Raw genomic sequence first — 15,678 nt, forward strand, 5'->3', positions numbered from 1 at the left:
TGGAAATGTGTGATTTTGAGGGCATGTAATGATCTGTGTGTTGTGTAAGGCTCCTGCAGGTGAGAACACAAAGAGAGAAGCTATTAAGCTGTCATTAAAACCTAATCATCATTAAACAAGAATTTGCCGTCCCCCAGGTCTGCTGATACTCCAGCAACTAATCATAAAAACATAATAAAGGTCAATTAAGAAATGATGCCATTTTAAACACTCGGATGCCACAGTGAAGACCAGGACTACTACTCTTTTTGTTTTTTTGGCCCACATGTCTGCGGTGGGTTACTGTGGATTTCTTGATTAATTTTCAATCTGCATGGATGCCATCTGTGAATTTCTCATCTGACGCAGAGCAATGGAGCTATACGCATTCACTGAATACTGCCTAATGTATAGCAGGCGATATATTGGTTTGGTCATATCTAGAGTGTGATTTTGTGACAGTGGAAAGATCTAAGGATGATCTGAAAGTGCACACTCGCACACATTCATCTAACAAATAAAACTTGGTTTCAGCCAGCCACAGAAGGTTTTGAGGTTATTTCGAAACACAGCATTATTGCATAATGTACTCTGTCAGATCGGCCATTTCCTTTGGGAACTTGACCAGCAGGTCCAAGGAGATTGGAACAATGTCACCTCATAACAGGTTTCTTTCGGTCGAGAACATTGTGGTATTTGCTGGTTCCAAATTTCTTTATCAGCTGTTGAACTGAATGTCAATGACTGTCTTGAGTTCTGTGTTCCTGCCCCGAGTGTAAATCAAAACGTTATTGGTTGTAGCGAGAATGTGGTATGATTGGTCAGCGCAATGTAGCCGTTTCTGATTGGCTTGAGTAAACGGTGAGTGGAGTCCACTTATTTGTGTATTTGTCCGCTAGCTAGATTTGTATCTTGATGCTAGCTTAGGTTGCACTGTGTCTGTGCAGATCAGAAGTTTTTTTGTTTGTTTGTTTGTTTTTGTTGTTTATTTTTTTTCTTCTAAATCAGGTGGATTCCAAGTGGGTTTTTTTATTTTTTATTAAAAGAGTCAAAAATGGCACATCTGTCATATACTCTACTGTTCAAAAAATCTGTTTTTGAAAAAAGTATCTTATGCTTACCAAGGCTGCATTTTGTTAGATCAATATTACAATTATTTATTACAATTTAAAATAGCTGTTTTCTATCTTTTAAACTGTAATTTGTTCCTGTGATGTCAAAGCTGAATTTTCTGCAGCCATTACTCCAGTCTTCAGTGTCACATGATCCTTCAGAGATCAAACTGGTTTATGAATACATTATACATGTCATACTGTCAATTGAATGCATCCTTGTTGAAGAAAATTAATTTATTTAAAAAGAATTCTGGCCCCAAACCTTTGAACAATACTGTATCTCATTTACTTTAGTCTTTTCTAACTGACCACATTATTAACATCACGTTTGACTAACATGAAGACTGTTGCAATTGCTGTATGCAGCTTTTTTTTTTGATAATATATTCAAACATTATCAATATTAAGTAGCTAAAGCCCCCTCCATTATCATCAAATACCTTTTCATCTTGTATAAAAGAAAATATACTCAAGAAAAAAGCAAAGAGAGGAAGGATGTTAATTGATGAGAAGCATCTCCACTAAAGCATAATTAATTTGTTATTCAGTTTCCAATAAAGTATTTTACAACGTAATTTACCCATGCTCTTATACTAGTCTTTCGTTAATTGTTAAACTCCTGTAGCCACTGCAAAAAGCTGTTCAGAACAGTAAACAGCACATTTATGGTTGTGTGACCTCAGGTTAAAAAAAAAACTTGAAGGGATGCAAGCAAGACTGTATAATCACTTAAACTCAAGAGAGATGAGTAAGTTCTCTGCATGAAAACTGCTGCCATTGTTCTTATGGAAATGAATGACCCGCTTTTTTGAAAATCTATTTGCATGTAAATGTGCGACTCCAAGTCATATTTTAAAGTGGAGACATTTTTTTAAGGTGAGATCAATTTCATTTGCTTCAAATGACTCACAGAACAAACATAAAGTCTGTATTTGTATTGTTAATAAAAAAATAAAAACTGTAGGACTCCTTACTTTAGTGCATACTGTATATTACATATTAACTGAATAGTACTGTGACGATCGGCAGCCGTAGTGCCCTCGAGAGCCTCAGGAGGGCACTCCATTCCCTGTTTATTATTTTCTTCTTTTCTCTCATTCTCCACCCGGTCTGATTACCTTTGATTTTGTGCACCTGTGTTTAATTATCTTGTTTAGCGCAGTTGTCTTAAGCCTGAGTGGCCCTTTGTACCTTGGAGTAGTTTTGTAAGTGTCATACTGCATGCTGAGCGTTTTCCTAGTTCCTTAGTGTTTTCTAGTTTCACGGTTCCTGGACTCCCTGCCTGTATCTGGTTTTCCCGTTTGCCGTATCCCTGCTTTGTATGATTGCTAATTTGGACTCCTTACCTGGTTTTGACTTCTGCCTGTTCTCTCGTACCTGTTTCTGGATCTTCCTCTCAATAAAGCCTGCATTTGGATCACCACTGTCTGTTTCCACCGAGCAGTTCATGACAGAAAACTACTCCACCACTGATCCAGCGGCTGAGAGGAACCCGGACCTCAACATGGATCCTACAGCACAAATTGTAAGCCTCCGTCAAGGAGAATGTCCTCTTAAAGTTTTTGTGACTGATTTTTTGAAACTCTCTCATCAGTCCTACTTAGATGATTTTTGTTCAATGATGTTCTTTTGGGGAGGACCATCTGAACCGCGTGGCTCTGCTATGCCGTTTCCTGATCCTCGCTGGACTCTTGCCCAATATGTTGACTTGGCCCTTTCTGAGAGCGGTTCGCTATTTACTGTGGGCTTATCAGAGGCAGAGGTTTTGCTTCACAAAAGACCTGGCGAATCTGTGTTTCACAAGGAACCCGCTGAATTTACGCCACAAGAGATTTCAGCCGAACTAATGCTTCGAGTGTCCCCTGATAAATCAGCGCATCATGTGAGCCCAGCCGAGCCCGCTCATCTCATCTGTCCAGCCGAGCCCGCTCATCTCGTCTGCCCTGCCCTGCCGAGCCCGTGCCTCGCACCAGACCCACTGAGCCAGTGCTATATGTCAGCCTCACCAAGCCAGCGCTGCAAGAGAGTCCCGTCTATGCAGCGTTTCACGCCAGCTCCATCGACCCAGATCCGCCATACACTGCAGTGCCCCCTCGCTCACGTGGGGGGTGGAGGAGGAAGATGACTCGCTCGGCTCGCCAGGCTCCGGGCAGCGTCCCCAGACTCCTCGCCCTGCCGGCCCTGCCTCTGCGCCTCGCCCTGCCGGCCCCACCTCTGCCCCTTGCCCTGCCGGCCCCGCCTCTGCGCCTCGCCCTGCCTACGTCTCTCAAGCTCAGGGAGGCTTTTCCTGAGGCCGTCTCCAGCCCGGAGGTTTTACCCTTAGTTTTCCCCAAGAACTTTTTTTTGGGGGGTCCATGAACCTTGGTTCTGCTATCTCCACCAGAGCTTCCTATGCCGCTGGTCTTGTCCACTCCAGAGCTTCCTGTGCCACTGGTCCTGTCTGGTCCTGAGTTTCATACGCCCTGGTCCCCTGCCAAGTGTGCTCCGCCCTACCTCCCTTCTGAGTGTGCTCCGCCCTGGCTGCCTTCGGATCACGCTCCGCCCTGGCAGTCTGCGGAGCGTGATTCCGCAGGGATTTCGCAGGGTGATTCCGCAGGGCCTGGAGACAGGAGCAAGACAGAAGACTAAGGGGAATCACGCTCCGCAGACAGCCAGGGTGGAGCGTGATTCCCCTTGGTCTTCTGTCTTGCTCCTGTCTCCAGGCCCTCCATCCCATCCTCCGCTCTACCTCCCCCCCAGAGTTTCTTAGGAGCGTCTGGAAGCCGCTCCTTAGAGGGGGGGTTATGTGACGATCGGCAGCCGTAGTGCCCTCGAGAGCCTCAGGAGGGCACTCCATTCCCTGTTTATTATTTTCTTCTTTTCTCTCATTCTCCACCCGGTCTGATTACCTTTGATTTTGTGCACCTGTGTTTGATCATCTTGTTTAGCGCACCTGTCTTAAGCCTGAGTGGCCCTTTGTACCTTGGAGTAGTTTTGTTAGTGTCATACTGCATGCTGAGCGTTTTCCTAGTTCCTAGTTCCTAGTTTCTAGTTTCTTAGTGTTTTCTAGTTTCACAGTTCCTGGACTCCCTGCCTGTATCTGGTTTTCCCCTTTGCCTTATCCCTGCTTTGTATGATTGCTGATTTGGACTTCTGCCTGTTCTCTCGTACCTGTTTCTGGATCTTCCTCTCAATAAAGCCTGCATTTGGATCACCACTGTCTGTTTCCACCGAGCAGTTAATGACAAGTATACAATTGATTTTGAGCAAACAATTGAATTTTGAGGACACAATATTCTAGAATATATGTGTGTACAGTACATACACTTGTACTGCATACTAAGTACCAGTAGTATGTTAACATGATATGTTCAACACAGATATACAGTTGTATTCAAAATGATTAAACCCCCATTGCAAATCAGGTTTATTGGCAAAATTTACAGACTTTCAGCTGTTTGCAATGATCAAATCAAACACAAGTAATTGGCATAGCTTACCTTAACACAACAAACGTTTCATGTGGTTTCCCCAAATTGAACTGAAAATGCAACTTTTAATGACTTCTACAGTCTCAGAATCAGTGGTGGAATGTAACGAAGTACAAATACTTCGTTACTTTACTTAAGTAAATTTTTCACGTATCTGTACTTTACTTAAGTAGAATCAATAGTGCATACTTTTTACTTTTACTTCGTTACATTTTGCAGCAATTATTATACTTTCTACTCCACTACATTTCTACAACGTTCTGTTACATTTTCGTTAAATTTTCTGATCAGTTTTTCCCCTGCCAAAACGTCATCCTGACCGTCCGTTCATCGCACGTTTCTGTCTCACCAGTGAAGTTTGGTTGCCATAGTAGATATATCAACCCGGTCACACTAAATGCGTCTCTATAGCACGCAGTGTGTTTATCGTGCAATTTATACGCGAAAATTTGTTTTTACATGCATAGGAAACGCATTGGTAGGTTTAGTAGTGATGTGGGGTGCGTGTGTATTATACGTTTGGTTAGGATTAGTATGGCAGGCCAAGAGGTTCAGAATTACGCCATAAATTAGTCGCGTTTACAGCCAAACGCCGTCACATATGGCGTTTTAACATAATATGTGTGTTTATATATATATATACCGTATATAGTAAGCTTGATGTGTATATTGCCTAATTGCAAGCTTGTTCAGAAATGGTGACAAAAACTTAAAATATAACTGCTTTTCCATCATATTGAACATCATTATATGAGTATTAGGTTGAATGAGTTAGAATTAACTGTTTTATTAATCATTAGAATATAGACATTAAGAGAATAAATTGTTATGCAAGTACTTTTACTTTTAATACTTAAAGTACATTTAAAATCAGGTACTTTTTACTTTTTACTTAAGTAGGGTTGTCATTGTGGTACTTCTACTTTTACTAAAGTAAATATGTCTCTGGTTATTTGTACTTTTACTTAAGTACTGAGATTCAGTACTTCCTCCACCACTGCTCAGAATTATTCAACGACTTCATGGCAAACATCTTTTGTACTTAGTAGAACACCCTGTTGCTGTTATGACCTGCTGCAAACGAGATGTATTACCAGACATCAGCTTCTGGCAGCATTTCTGAGGAATCTTAGCCCATTCCTCATGAACAATGGCCTCCAGTTCAGACATTTTTTTATGGGGTTCAAGTCAGGTGACTGTGGGGCGTAGGTTTGGTCTCAGCTTTGGTGGGGACATCCCATCAGGTTCTAACACCAGCGCCAGGACCGGAAGTGAGGGGTGAGCTTACGTTCTAAACCGAGTAACGCCACCTAACGCGTTGGAGCGTAATTTGCTTAGACACGAGACGGCATTATTACACACGAAACCATACTTTAACGTATTATAATGATACATTAAGGTATAGTACAATAAGCATTTTAAAACATTGATTTTGTGTAATATAATTCTATATAGTTATCCGTTTCATTGTATTATGAGAGTTACTTCCTGATCATGATGGTGAAAAATAATGCTTGAAACTTATGGTCATCTTATATAAAATATACTTTATTTCACAAGAACATGTGCAGCATGCATTTTTCTTTATGTAAAATAATGTCAAAAATCTAAAAAGAGAGAGAAAATCCGGCATTGTTTTAAAAGAAACCATAAAAATGTACCGTAGGCTACTTCAAATAATAGCCGAGTCCCAAATAGACGATTGTCTCTTTTACACGCCTGGTGTGGCTGCAGGTCTGGGTAAATATAAGTCCGGTCTCAAATAGAGGTCGGGTCTGTTTTTTAGTTTCAGGTTGTATTAAATCTTCTAAAACCCGTCAGATCGTCCGCTTTTTGGCGGCCGCCAAAGCAAATTTGTGTCCCGCCAAAGCCTATTTTGATCGGTGAGTGATGTAGAATAGAATGACTGCTGCGCATGACAGGGCAGAGCAGAGAGAGAGAGAGAGCCCTGGCCGCGCGCGCGCACTCTCACGTCTTCAAACAACACTTGCTCTTTATTTGTCACATATCAGTTATAGTTCATACAACGAGCAGTGACTCACTGTGTAATAAAAACATACCCTAAATATTGTTTAAAAGGTGCAACAATTTTAAGTATTTTTAAATACTTGCAAAAATAACCATGCTTGTGTCATTGTAAATAATTCCGCCCCTCCCTCACTTCCGGTTCTGGCACTGGGGTTCTGAAACTGGTGGTGCTGCGGGTCTGCAGCTGGATATATCTCATCCGTGCTGCACACCCCGAATTAATGCTCCTAACCTTGAAAAATTGCAGAAGCTAGGTTTAACAGTAACAATATCCTGGGTAACCAGGATCACCAGTTAATACTATTTTCCACAGTAGAATCTGCATTTGAAAGCATGGTCAGTCACTACTACTGCTAGTTATTTGTGTGGCTAGTTATTTTTGCCTACTTACACTCTGCTTTATGAAAAAGCTTCGTATGTCCCCTTTCTTCTTCTTGGGTGACATAGCTGATCTACTACAAAGTACAAAAAGGGGCAAAAAACGGAATATTAAAATGTTTTACCCTGGCCTTTGTATATGCATGGATATGTGCATGCAGAGAGACAGCCCTGGGAACTTACCGTCGGCGTCGTCACGCGCGCGCACACACACACACACACACACACACACACACACACACACACACACACACACACACACACACACACCACCCGCTCGCTGCCAGTGAGTGCAAGCACAAAAAGTAGTCCCGGCCCGCGCGTGTAGCCTGCCTGTCAGATACCCCGCCGCCAATCAAATTACGGCGTATCTTGTACTGTCGTCGTCCTGGCCGTTGGAATCGATCCAAATAGCAGCGCAAATATCTAAATAGCCGTTCAAAGGAGCTTGCTAAATATTGGTGGGGACAAATTTGTCATTTAAAAATATTGATTGGGACTAGTACCTAGCGTCCCCCCCTAAACCTACGCCCTTGATGGCCACTGTAGAATCTTCCAGGACTACTTCTGCAACCAAGCCTTGGTGGAATTTAAGGTATGCTTGGGATCATTGTCCTGTTGGAAGGTCCAATGACGCCCAAGCTTCAGCTTCCTCACTGATGGCATGACGTTTTCTCCTGGGATATCCTGATACTTCAATGAATCCATCTTGTCTTCCACACGCTGCAGGTTTCTAGTGCCAGAGGATGCAAAGTAGCCCCAGAGCATCACCGAGCCCCACCATGCTTAAAACTGTAATGGGTTATTTTCAGCATATGCTTCATTCTTCTTCCTCCAGACATACCGCTGATCCATAGGGCCGAAAAATTCCAGTTTTGTTTTTAATCGCTCCACAGAACAGAATCCCAAAACTGCTGTGGCATATTTATACGATTTTGAGCACTTTTCTTGTGCTTTTGGGTCAGTAGTGGTGTACATCTTGGAGTTCTGGCATGGAAACCGCATGAGTTTAGTACGTGCCTTACTGTGCAAGCTGAAACCTCAGTGCCTGTTGCCACCAAGTCTTGCTGCAGGTCTTTTGCAGTCACTTGATGGTTTTTCTGAACCTGCCTTCTCAGAAATCTGGTTGCAGCCGTTGATAGCTTCTCTTTTCTGCCCCGTAGTGTAACCACTGTTTCTTTAACATTGATCTTGCAAACTATGCTTCCAACGGTGTCTTTAGGAACATTTAGTGCCTGCTCTATCTTTCTGTATCCTGTTCCTTGTTTGTGAAGGGGGATGATGTCTTCTCTTAACTTTTTGGGCCATTCTTTTGACTTAGCCATATTTCTAACATGCAGTCAAACATGCACACTCAACAAACCTAGCCATTCCAGGTATTTCATGTGTTCTAGCTCAAGCACATCTGGTGCAACTAATGAAGCCCTTGATTAGTTGCATCATGTGTGATTGAAACAACACCTGTTTTGCAGATTTGTGCTGTTGTGAGGGATTCTATTCTGGGGGTTAAATAATTTTGAGACTGCAGAAGTCATTAAAAGTTGCATTTTCAGTTGCATTTGGGGAAACTACTTGAAACATTTGTTGTGTTGAGCTATTTCAATTACTTTTGTTTGATTTGTTCATTGCAAACAGCTGACAGTCTGTACATTTTGCCAATAAGCCTGATTTGCAATGGGGGTTGAATAATTTCTACTACAAATGAATGTGAGCATGAAGCTCTTACACTTCAAAATGAAGAATTCTTCCCTGTTCTTTATTGACATGAGCTTGTCTTGACTACAGTCATTCTCAGAGATTTGATTTGTAACACATCGAGACTGAATGAATAAGTTTGCATGTGAGCTACTGAAGTGTTTGTAATCTGAACACTGCACATATGGCCCCACCGCAGGCGTGTAATATATATCTCATGAGCATATCTGTGTGGAGGGAATGAGTCTAAGCCCTGTGGGTAATCGCACTTCAGCAAATAACTCTTCCTGTGAGGCTTGTTTGCTCAAAAATTTTTTGATGTTCTCACAGTTATTTTGGATCATTTTCAGCGCCTTGTTTTTTTTTGTTTTTTTTTGGAAGTGGTGATGTTTGCACTGTGTGACTGTGTTTCCTGTTAGTGCTACCTTGGTTAGTGCTACCTTGACTTCTACTAATAATTATAATGACGTTAGTTAATCTTTGTCTAAATGAATCTTGCTAACCGAAATGTAATGAAATATACTGAAATTACACATATGCAGCCCGTTGCATCAGCAGGGAGGCATCTATAGCATTGAGCATGCCATATCTAATTGATTTGTGATATGAATCTGTGTACTGCACAAAGTTCACAGGGAGATCAGGTGAGTAATTCTGTGTGGAATAAGGGAGCTTTGTTTGTGCTTATTACAGTGATGAAATAACATTGCTTGAACCTTAAAAAAGATAAAGTGAAATACAAGATGTCAAGATGTGTCACTGTGCATGCATATTTTAACGTTTTATTTCATTGGGGGAAATATATCTATTTCTTTTTCTTTTTTTTGAGAGAGAGAGAGAGAGAGAGAGAGAGAGAGAGAGAGAGAGAGAGAGAGAGAGAGAGCTCTGCATTTTACAGTTAGTGCATGCTGAAATGTTATGTAATACTTCTAATAATACCACAACCATGTCAAAAAATAAAAGCCCATTTTTATGAGTTATTTGCTGATTTGTAGGAGAAATGAAACAATAAGCTTCATACAGGACAATTAATAAAGACACTTTGCAAATAGGGGGAGGGGGGAGGGGGGAGGGGGGGGGGGTTGTAAACAGATGTTAGCTGTGCAGGTGTAGCACAGTATTACATAAATAGCATGTAACTTTTTAGTTATATAATTTCTACTCCAAGTCGTTGTTGAAATATAAACATTTCAACAGTGGCTCTAATAGAAACAGTTTTCATGACAGATTTATTTAAAAATACATTAAATAATGAAGTAAAGATTTAGTGAATACATACAGTATATGTAACAAAAGTTGAGCTATGGGCATTGAATGGCTTTCTTGAGGTGCCTGTAATGCTCCATCTGTTAATAATGTCCATTAATATTGCATCTGTATCAGCATTAGGTTCATTCCACAGAAAAATAAATAAATAAACAAATAGGTAACACCAGCACAGGAGGATTAAAAGACACGGTCCCTCGTAAATTCTGCATGCTGCAAACATCTGTCCTCTGGAGATGGAGGGAAGAGCGTGTATGCATTTCACACACACTGGCACCATGAATCATTCTTACCATGAGACTAGCATGTTAGTTGACATGTGAGGTATTAAATTCATGCACCCCTGTAGTATGGACTCCACTATATCAGTCGTCTCTCCTCTGTATAGTATCTACAGGCTGAAACAGCGAGTACATACTACATACTCTCTCCTGGAGTTCATCAAGGTCAGCACTCCTTTATTTCCAGCGCTGCAATATCTCCAGCTGGAGCACGACCTAATGGGTTTTGTGGGGTTTTGCTCATTTTTAGCTGTACTACAGATAGAACTAACAGGAAAGGACGAGAGCTATCGACCACAACCTTGTTTGTGTTTTATTTATCTAGACGAATGAAAGTACTTTTAGGCTGGTAAAAAAAAAAAAGAGAAAAAAAAAAGGTGAGTGCTCTAGTCATGTCCCGAAAGTATTAGACGGGGAAGTCACTTTATGTCTCTCTTTTTATTCAGTTCACTCTGCAGCCATTATCAAATTCAGGTGTGTCTGGATATGCAGCACTACAACTTCAGTTCTGCACTGGACACCACCATGATTGTTGACCTTTCGATTTTAAAGCAACACTATGGAACTTTTCAACCTTCGTAATGTATTTCCAAGACCCTTGTGATGGTACATCGACTTACAATATGTTAAATGACACGTCTGCCATAGCCTGACGTGGTCTTTATCGCTTTTACTCGCACTATGTAATTTCGGGTTTCGGGTAGTAACCCGAGCACAAAAAGAACTTCAAAACTCGACTCCTTTACGGCATACGTCACTTCCCCCACCACTTCCTCAAATTGTCTATGGCCATTGCAGACATCCCAAGTCTATAGAGCTGGTAAGACCCGCCCATCCGTAAAACTCCAAGTGGACCTCTAGGTTGAAAAAGCGTCAATGCAAGTGAATGAGAGAAACTAATTATTTTCTGATCCCGTTTGAATTGTGCCATTAATGTGAACATATGTTGTCTGTGAATTTTTTATATAATTTCTCATGTAACGAGTTTGACAGTATATTGTATGATTCTTTGGCTAGCAGTTGTGGAATAGACATAACGAGAAAGACTACACGTCGCATATGTGACGTCACCGCATAACACATTTTCCCTCCACAAATCACGATGCGATAATCTAAGGAATTAGATCGAGATGCCTGTGTGTTTTGTACCCAAATGTCACCGTTCAAACAAAGGCATTTTTAGCGGGATCCGTGTGCTAGTGGTGGTGACGTATATCAAACGCGTCGAAAGCAGCGAAGAGTTGTAGTCCACAAAGTGCTCTCACACAAAGTCTAACCGTATGAAAATTATACCCGCTAAATTGTAGCATTCTTTACACGAAAAATTATATAAAAAATTCACAGACAACATATGTTCACATTCATTGCAAAATTCAAACGGGATTAGAAAATAATTATTTTCTCTCATTCACTTGCATTGACGATTTTTCAACCTAGAGGTCCAGCGGGGTAAGCGGAAGGGGCGGGACTTACTAGCTCTCCCTGATGCCCGCAAATTAGTTCAAATCTGCCGGAATCTAGAGGGCGCATGCGAGACAGAACATACTGCGCGCATAACATACATAGCGCGAGCACGGCAGAGAGGGAGTGAGCGAGAGACCTTGCGAGTGTGCCTCACGAAAGCTAGTCAACCCGCCACCCCCCGTCAACAATCCAGTCACCAAGATATACCTCACTGAAATGACTTCTTGCAGATTGGGATGTCTGCCATTGTTGATTCCAAAGCCGGTGCTGGATAAACAGCGAGCGTGCGCGTGCGACAGTAGGATGCGGAAGGCTAAATTATTTACGACAGCGGTAATGGACAATTCCGCTTCCAACCTGTAGGGCGACCGTTCCTTGGTGGAAGGAAAAGTTCCTTGGTGTTGCTTTAATTGAGGATGTCTTTTAATCTCTAATTTAATTTATGAATTTGAATTGCATTTAAATTGAGATGGATGGATGGATGGGTGGGTGGATGGATGGATGGATGGATGGGTGGTGTTGGATGGATGGGTGGGTGGATGGATGGATGGATGGATGGGTGGTGTTGGATGGATGGATGGATGGATGGATGGATGGATGGGTGGTGTTGGATGGATGGGTGGGTGGATGGATGGATGGATGGATGGGTGGTGTTGGATGGATGGATGGGTGGGTGGATGGATGGATGGATGGGTGGTGTTGGATGGATGGATGGATGGATGGGTGGTGTTGGATGGATGGGTGGGTGGATGGATGGATGGGTGGTGTTGGATGGATGGGTGGGTGGATGGATGGATGGATGGATGGATGGATGGATGGATGGATGGATGGATTGATGGATGGGTGGTGTTGGATGGATGGGTGGGTGGATGGATGGATGGATGGGTGGTGTTGGATGGATGGATGGATGGATGGGTGGTGTTGGATGGATGGGTGGATGGATGGGTGGTGTTGGATGGATGGATGGGTGGGTGGATGGATGGATGGATGGATGGATGGATGGATGGATGGATGGATGGATGGATGGATGGATGGATGGATGGACGGACGGATGGATGGGTGGGTGGTGTTGGATGGATGGATGGATGGGTGGTGTTGGATGGATGGGTGGATGGATGGATGGATGGATGGATATTGAGTTCAGATAATGAGTTCAGAAAATCTACTCTCTCTATACAGAACCTTGACTCCCCCCCATACCGTGTTGGGGACAAATGTGGGCAAAATAATTTTGATTTATTTTTTAAAAATACTTTCCTTAATCTGAGCGGTACGAGACTTGGCTACTTTTCCTAAATAATCCACCTGAACACACACATTTTTTTTTTGACTCGATTCTACAATGTTAAGTGGGTGGAAAAAAAAAAGTCCTTAATCTTGTGTTCATGGACAAAAATGGGCACCCATAGGAATGAATGGGAAAAACTGTAATACTGTAATTCAGAGCATTTTTTTTGTCTAATAAAAATTAATAGATCCAACACAATGCATATCATACATACACACAAATGAAGGGGTGAGCCTGTACAACATTCTAAATTTTGCAAACACTCACACTCACACACACACACAAACACAGACACACACAAACACAGACACACGCACACAAACAAAGCATTCAATTAGCCTATAGCAGCTGTTTTTTTGTTTGTTTTTTCAAATAAAAAGTCACTCGCACATACAAAAACAAAGGATTGAATGAGCCAATAACTGACGTTTTTTTTTATTTCTTTTTTATGTTCCAATCATCCACCTCTGCACGCACACACAAACACACACATGCGCACAAGTGCATGTAAACATTATAACCTGTTTATTTTTACCTAACACTTACTTTTTTTAGTTATTATGTTTATTCTTACCTGTTTGGTAGCAATTAGTTTTTTGAGTTATGAAATATTATGTTTTTTGTTTGAAATAAATGATAAATGATCCACTACTTTGTTTTTTCCTTACAGCATGGTCATATTTGTATAAGCATATTTTGGCATCTTTTTACAGTCTCACCTAACACAGATATATATATATTTTTAATTACAATTTTAACTTGTGATAAAATCAAAAACTTTATAAAAAAAAAGATTAAAAAAAAGAGGTTAAATTCGTTATAACAGTGGTTTATAGTGTTCAGCCTCTATGCAGCCATTTAGTACTATAGCCATCTAGTGGCTATTGATATTATTGCTTTTATTTTAATTTTATACCAACATAAGACACTAGATGACACCAAAGTCACCACATTTTTAGGTTTTGGCTATCTGAACTTACTGGAATGATTTTTTTTACTGAAGTTAAAGAAATATTAAATATAACATAAAAATAAGCATAAATTACATAGAAAATATGGTACTTTTAGAGGTAAATAAATTCAAAAATACCCCCAAAATAAAAATAAAACACCATAAATTGATAGATTTTATTTTATCGAAGAGATTGATATAACATTAAAAAAAAAAAATTGGGGGATCACACCTGAGACCTCTGTGCCCACATTTGTCCACGGACATGGAATTAAGGGCTGTAATGTGAACAGGGTGTGAGGGTTTTAAGCAGATAATTGTGTAACTGTGTTACTTCAAAAGCCCCACTGGAAGCTCAATAATCACTTCCTGTATCCCCTATGAAAAAAAAAAAAAAAAAGCTTATTTCAAGGGGACCTTCCTCTGTGTTCATTCCCACATAACTGCTGTAAAATAATTGTGGCTTGTGAATACGTTTATCTGTGGAAGGTAATAGTGTTGTGTAACAGAAAGGTCTACTGATTGTTATTCGTGGATGACTGTACCCCATCCCACCGGTGCAGAAAATTGAAGCTCCTAAATAAATTTGCTCCTAAAGCAGGATTAGGCTCACCGTTTCTCCGTTTTAATGAGGCTGAATCAATGGAGCATTTCGTCCATATAAATCCCCATTGGCTTGCTAGAAACCGTTTCTTCAAACTTAAAATCTCCGGGCCTATTAGTTTGCTGCCCGTGAGCTGCAATCAGTGCCGAGGAAGGGCTTTGATACGTCCCTGCCTTGCTGTGCAGGTACCTCTCAGCGCTCTTCTTTCTCTTTCTGTCTGATTTACAGCGCATTACGAACCTCCTCGCCCGCCCCTTCTCACTCAGCTCACATCACTAGACGCATCTCCACCTGGCCCCACTGCAACTATATTTATGCAGCACGTAACGGACTAATGCCGTTCATCTGGCCTCCTAGATGAAGATGTGTGAGAAGACTCAGTGGAGGTGTTAAACAATAGGAAAGCTCTCTGATTGGGTAATTGGTTTGCTCATGTGTTGCGGTAAAGAGCCCCATGACGTGCTCTAAACGCTCACAAAATCATGATCAATGAAAATGGCACGCTGAGGGTGAAATGCTGGGGATGGAAATTATGTTATTAGTCTTTTAGTTTTGAGATGTTCTAAAGACTTGCTAAAACCAGAAATACGGTTTTCTTTCTGTTTCTGTTCCCTCTTTCACAGCTGAGAGAGACAGTCGCTACAACCTGACATCGTTGCTGGTTCAGCCCATCTCTGCCTCCTTAGCGAAAATGCTGCTCTCTGCCCCCGCCATGGGTCAGGGAAGACCCTGTGTCCCAATGATCATGCCCTCAGCCGCAGGTAAGCCCCAGGCCAGAAACGATGCCTGCTGCACTTACTGTAACCATACTATTCTATACTATACTATACTATACTATACTATACAATACTATACTATACTATACTATACTATACTATACTATACTATTATATCGGTTATACTATACTATACTATACTATACTATACTATACTATACTATACTATTATACAATACTATACTATACTATACTATACTATACTATACTATACTATACTATACTATACTAAAGCCTTACAGCAGTGTTTTTAAATGTTGGTACATTATAGACCAGGGCTAATTGTTACAGTGAGTAGTTATTATTGATCCATTTTTCTCTTAAATGTCATTTTAGGGCTAGTTGTCATGTTTAATTTGTTTTAATTTTCTACAATTAAATT

The 15,678-nt window shown here is 41.1% G+C and overlaps 1 protein-coding gene across 2 annotated transcripts in view; it reads left to right on the forward strand.

Annotated features, from left to right (window-relative positions):
• Window positions 1–15,678, forward strand: part of LOC130086678 (inactive N-acetylated-alpha-linked acidic dipeptidase-like protein 2) — a 398,589-nt gene that overhangs the window by 263,781 nt on the left and 119,130 nt on the right. For both annotated transcript variants that reach the window (XM_056252808.1, XM_056252806.1), the window contains one exon: window positions 15,144–15,281. In XM_056252808.1, coding sequence (XP_056108783.1) covers window positions 15,144–15,281 — 138 coding nt within the window. The remainder of the gene's footprint in view (window positions 1–15,143; window positions 15,282–15,678) is intronic.

This window comes from Rhinichthys klamathensis, unplaced genomic scaffold, assembly GCF_029890125.1.
Source record: "Rhinichthys klamathensis goyatoka isolate OS25496 unplaced genomic scaffold, OSU_Roscu_1.1 h1tg000098l_1, whole genome shotgun sequence".
NCBI classification, from domain to species: Eukaryota; Metazoa; Chordata; class Actinopteri; order Cypriniformes; family Leuciscidae; genus Rhinichthys; species Rhinichthys klamathensis.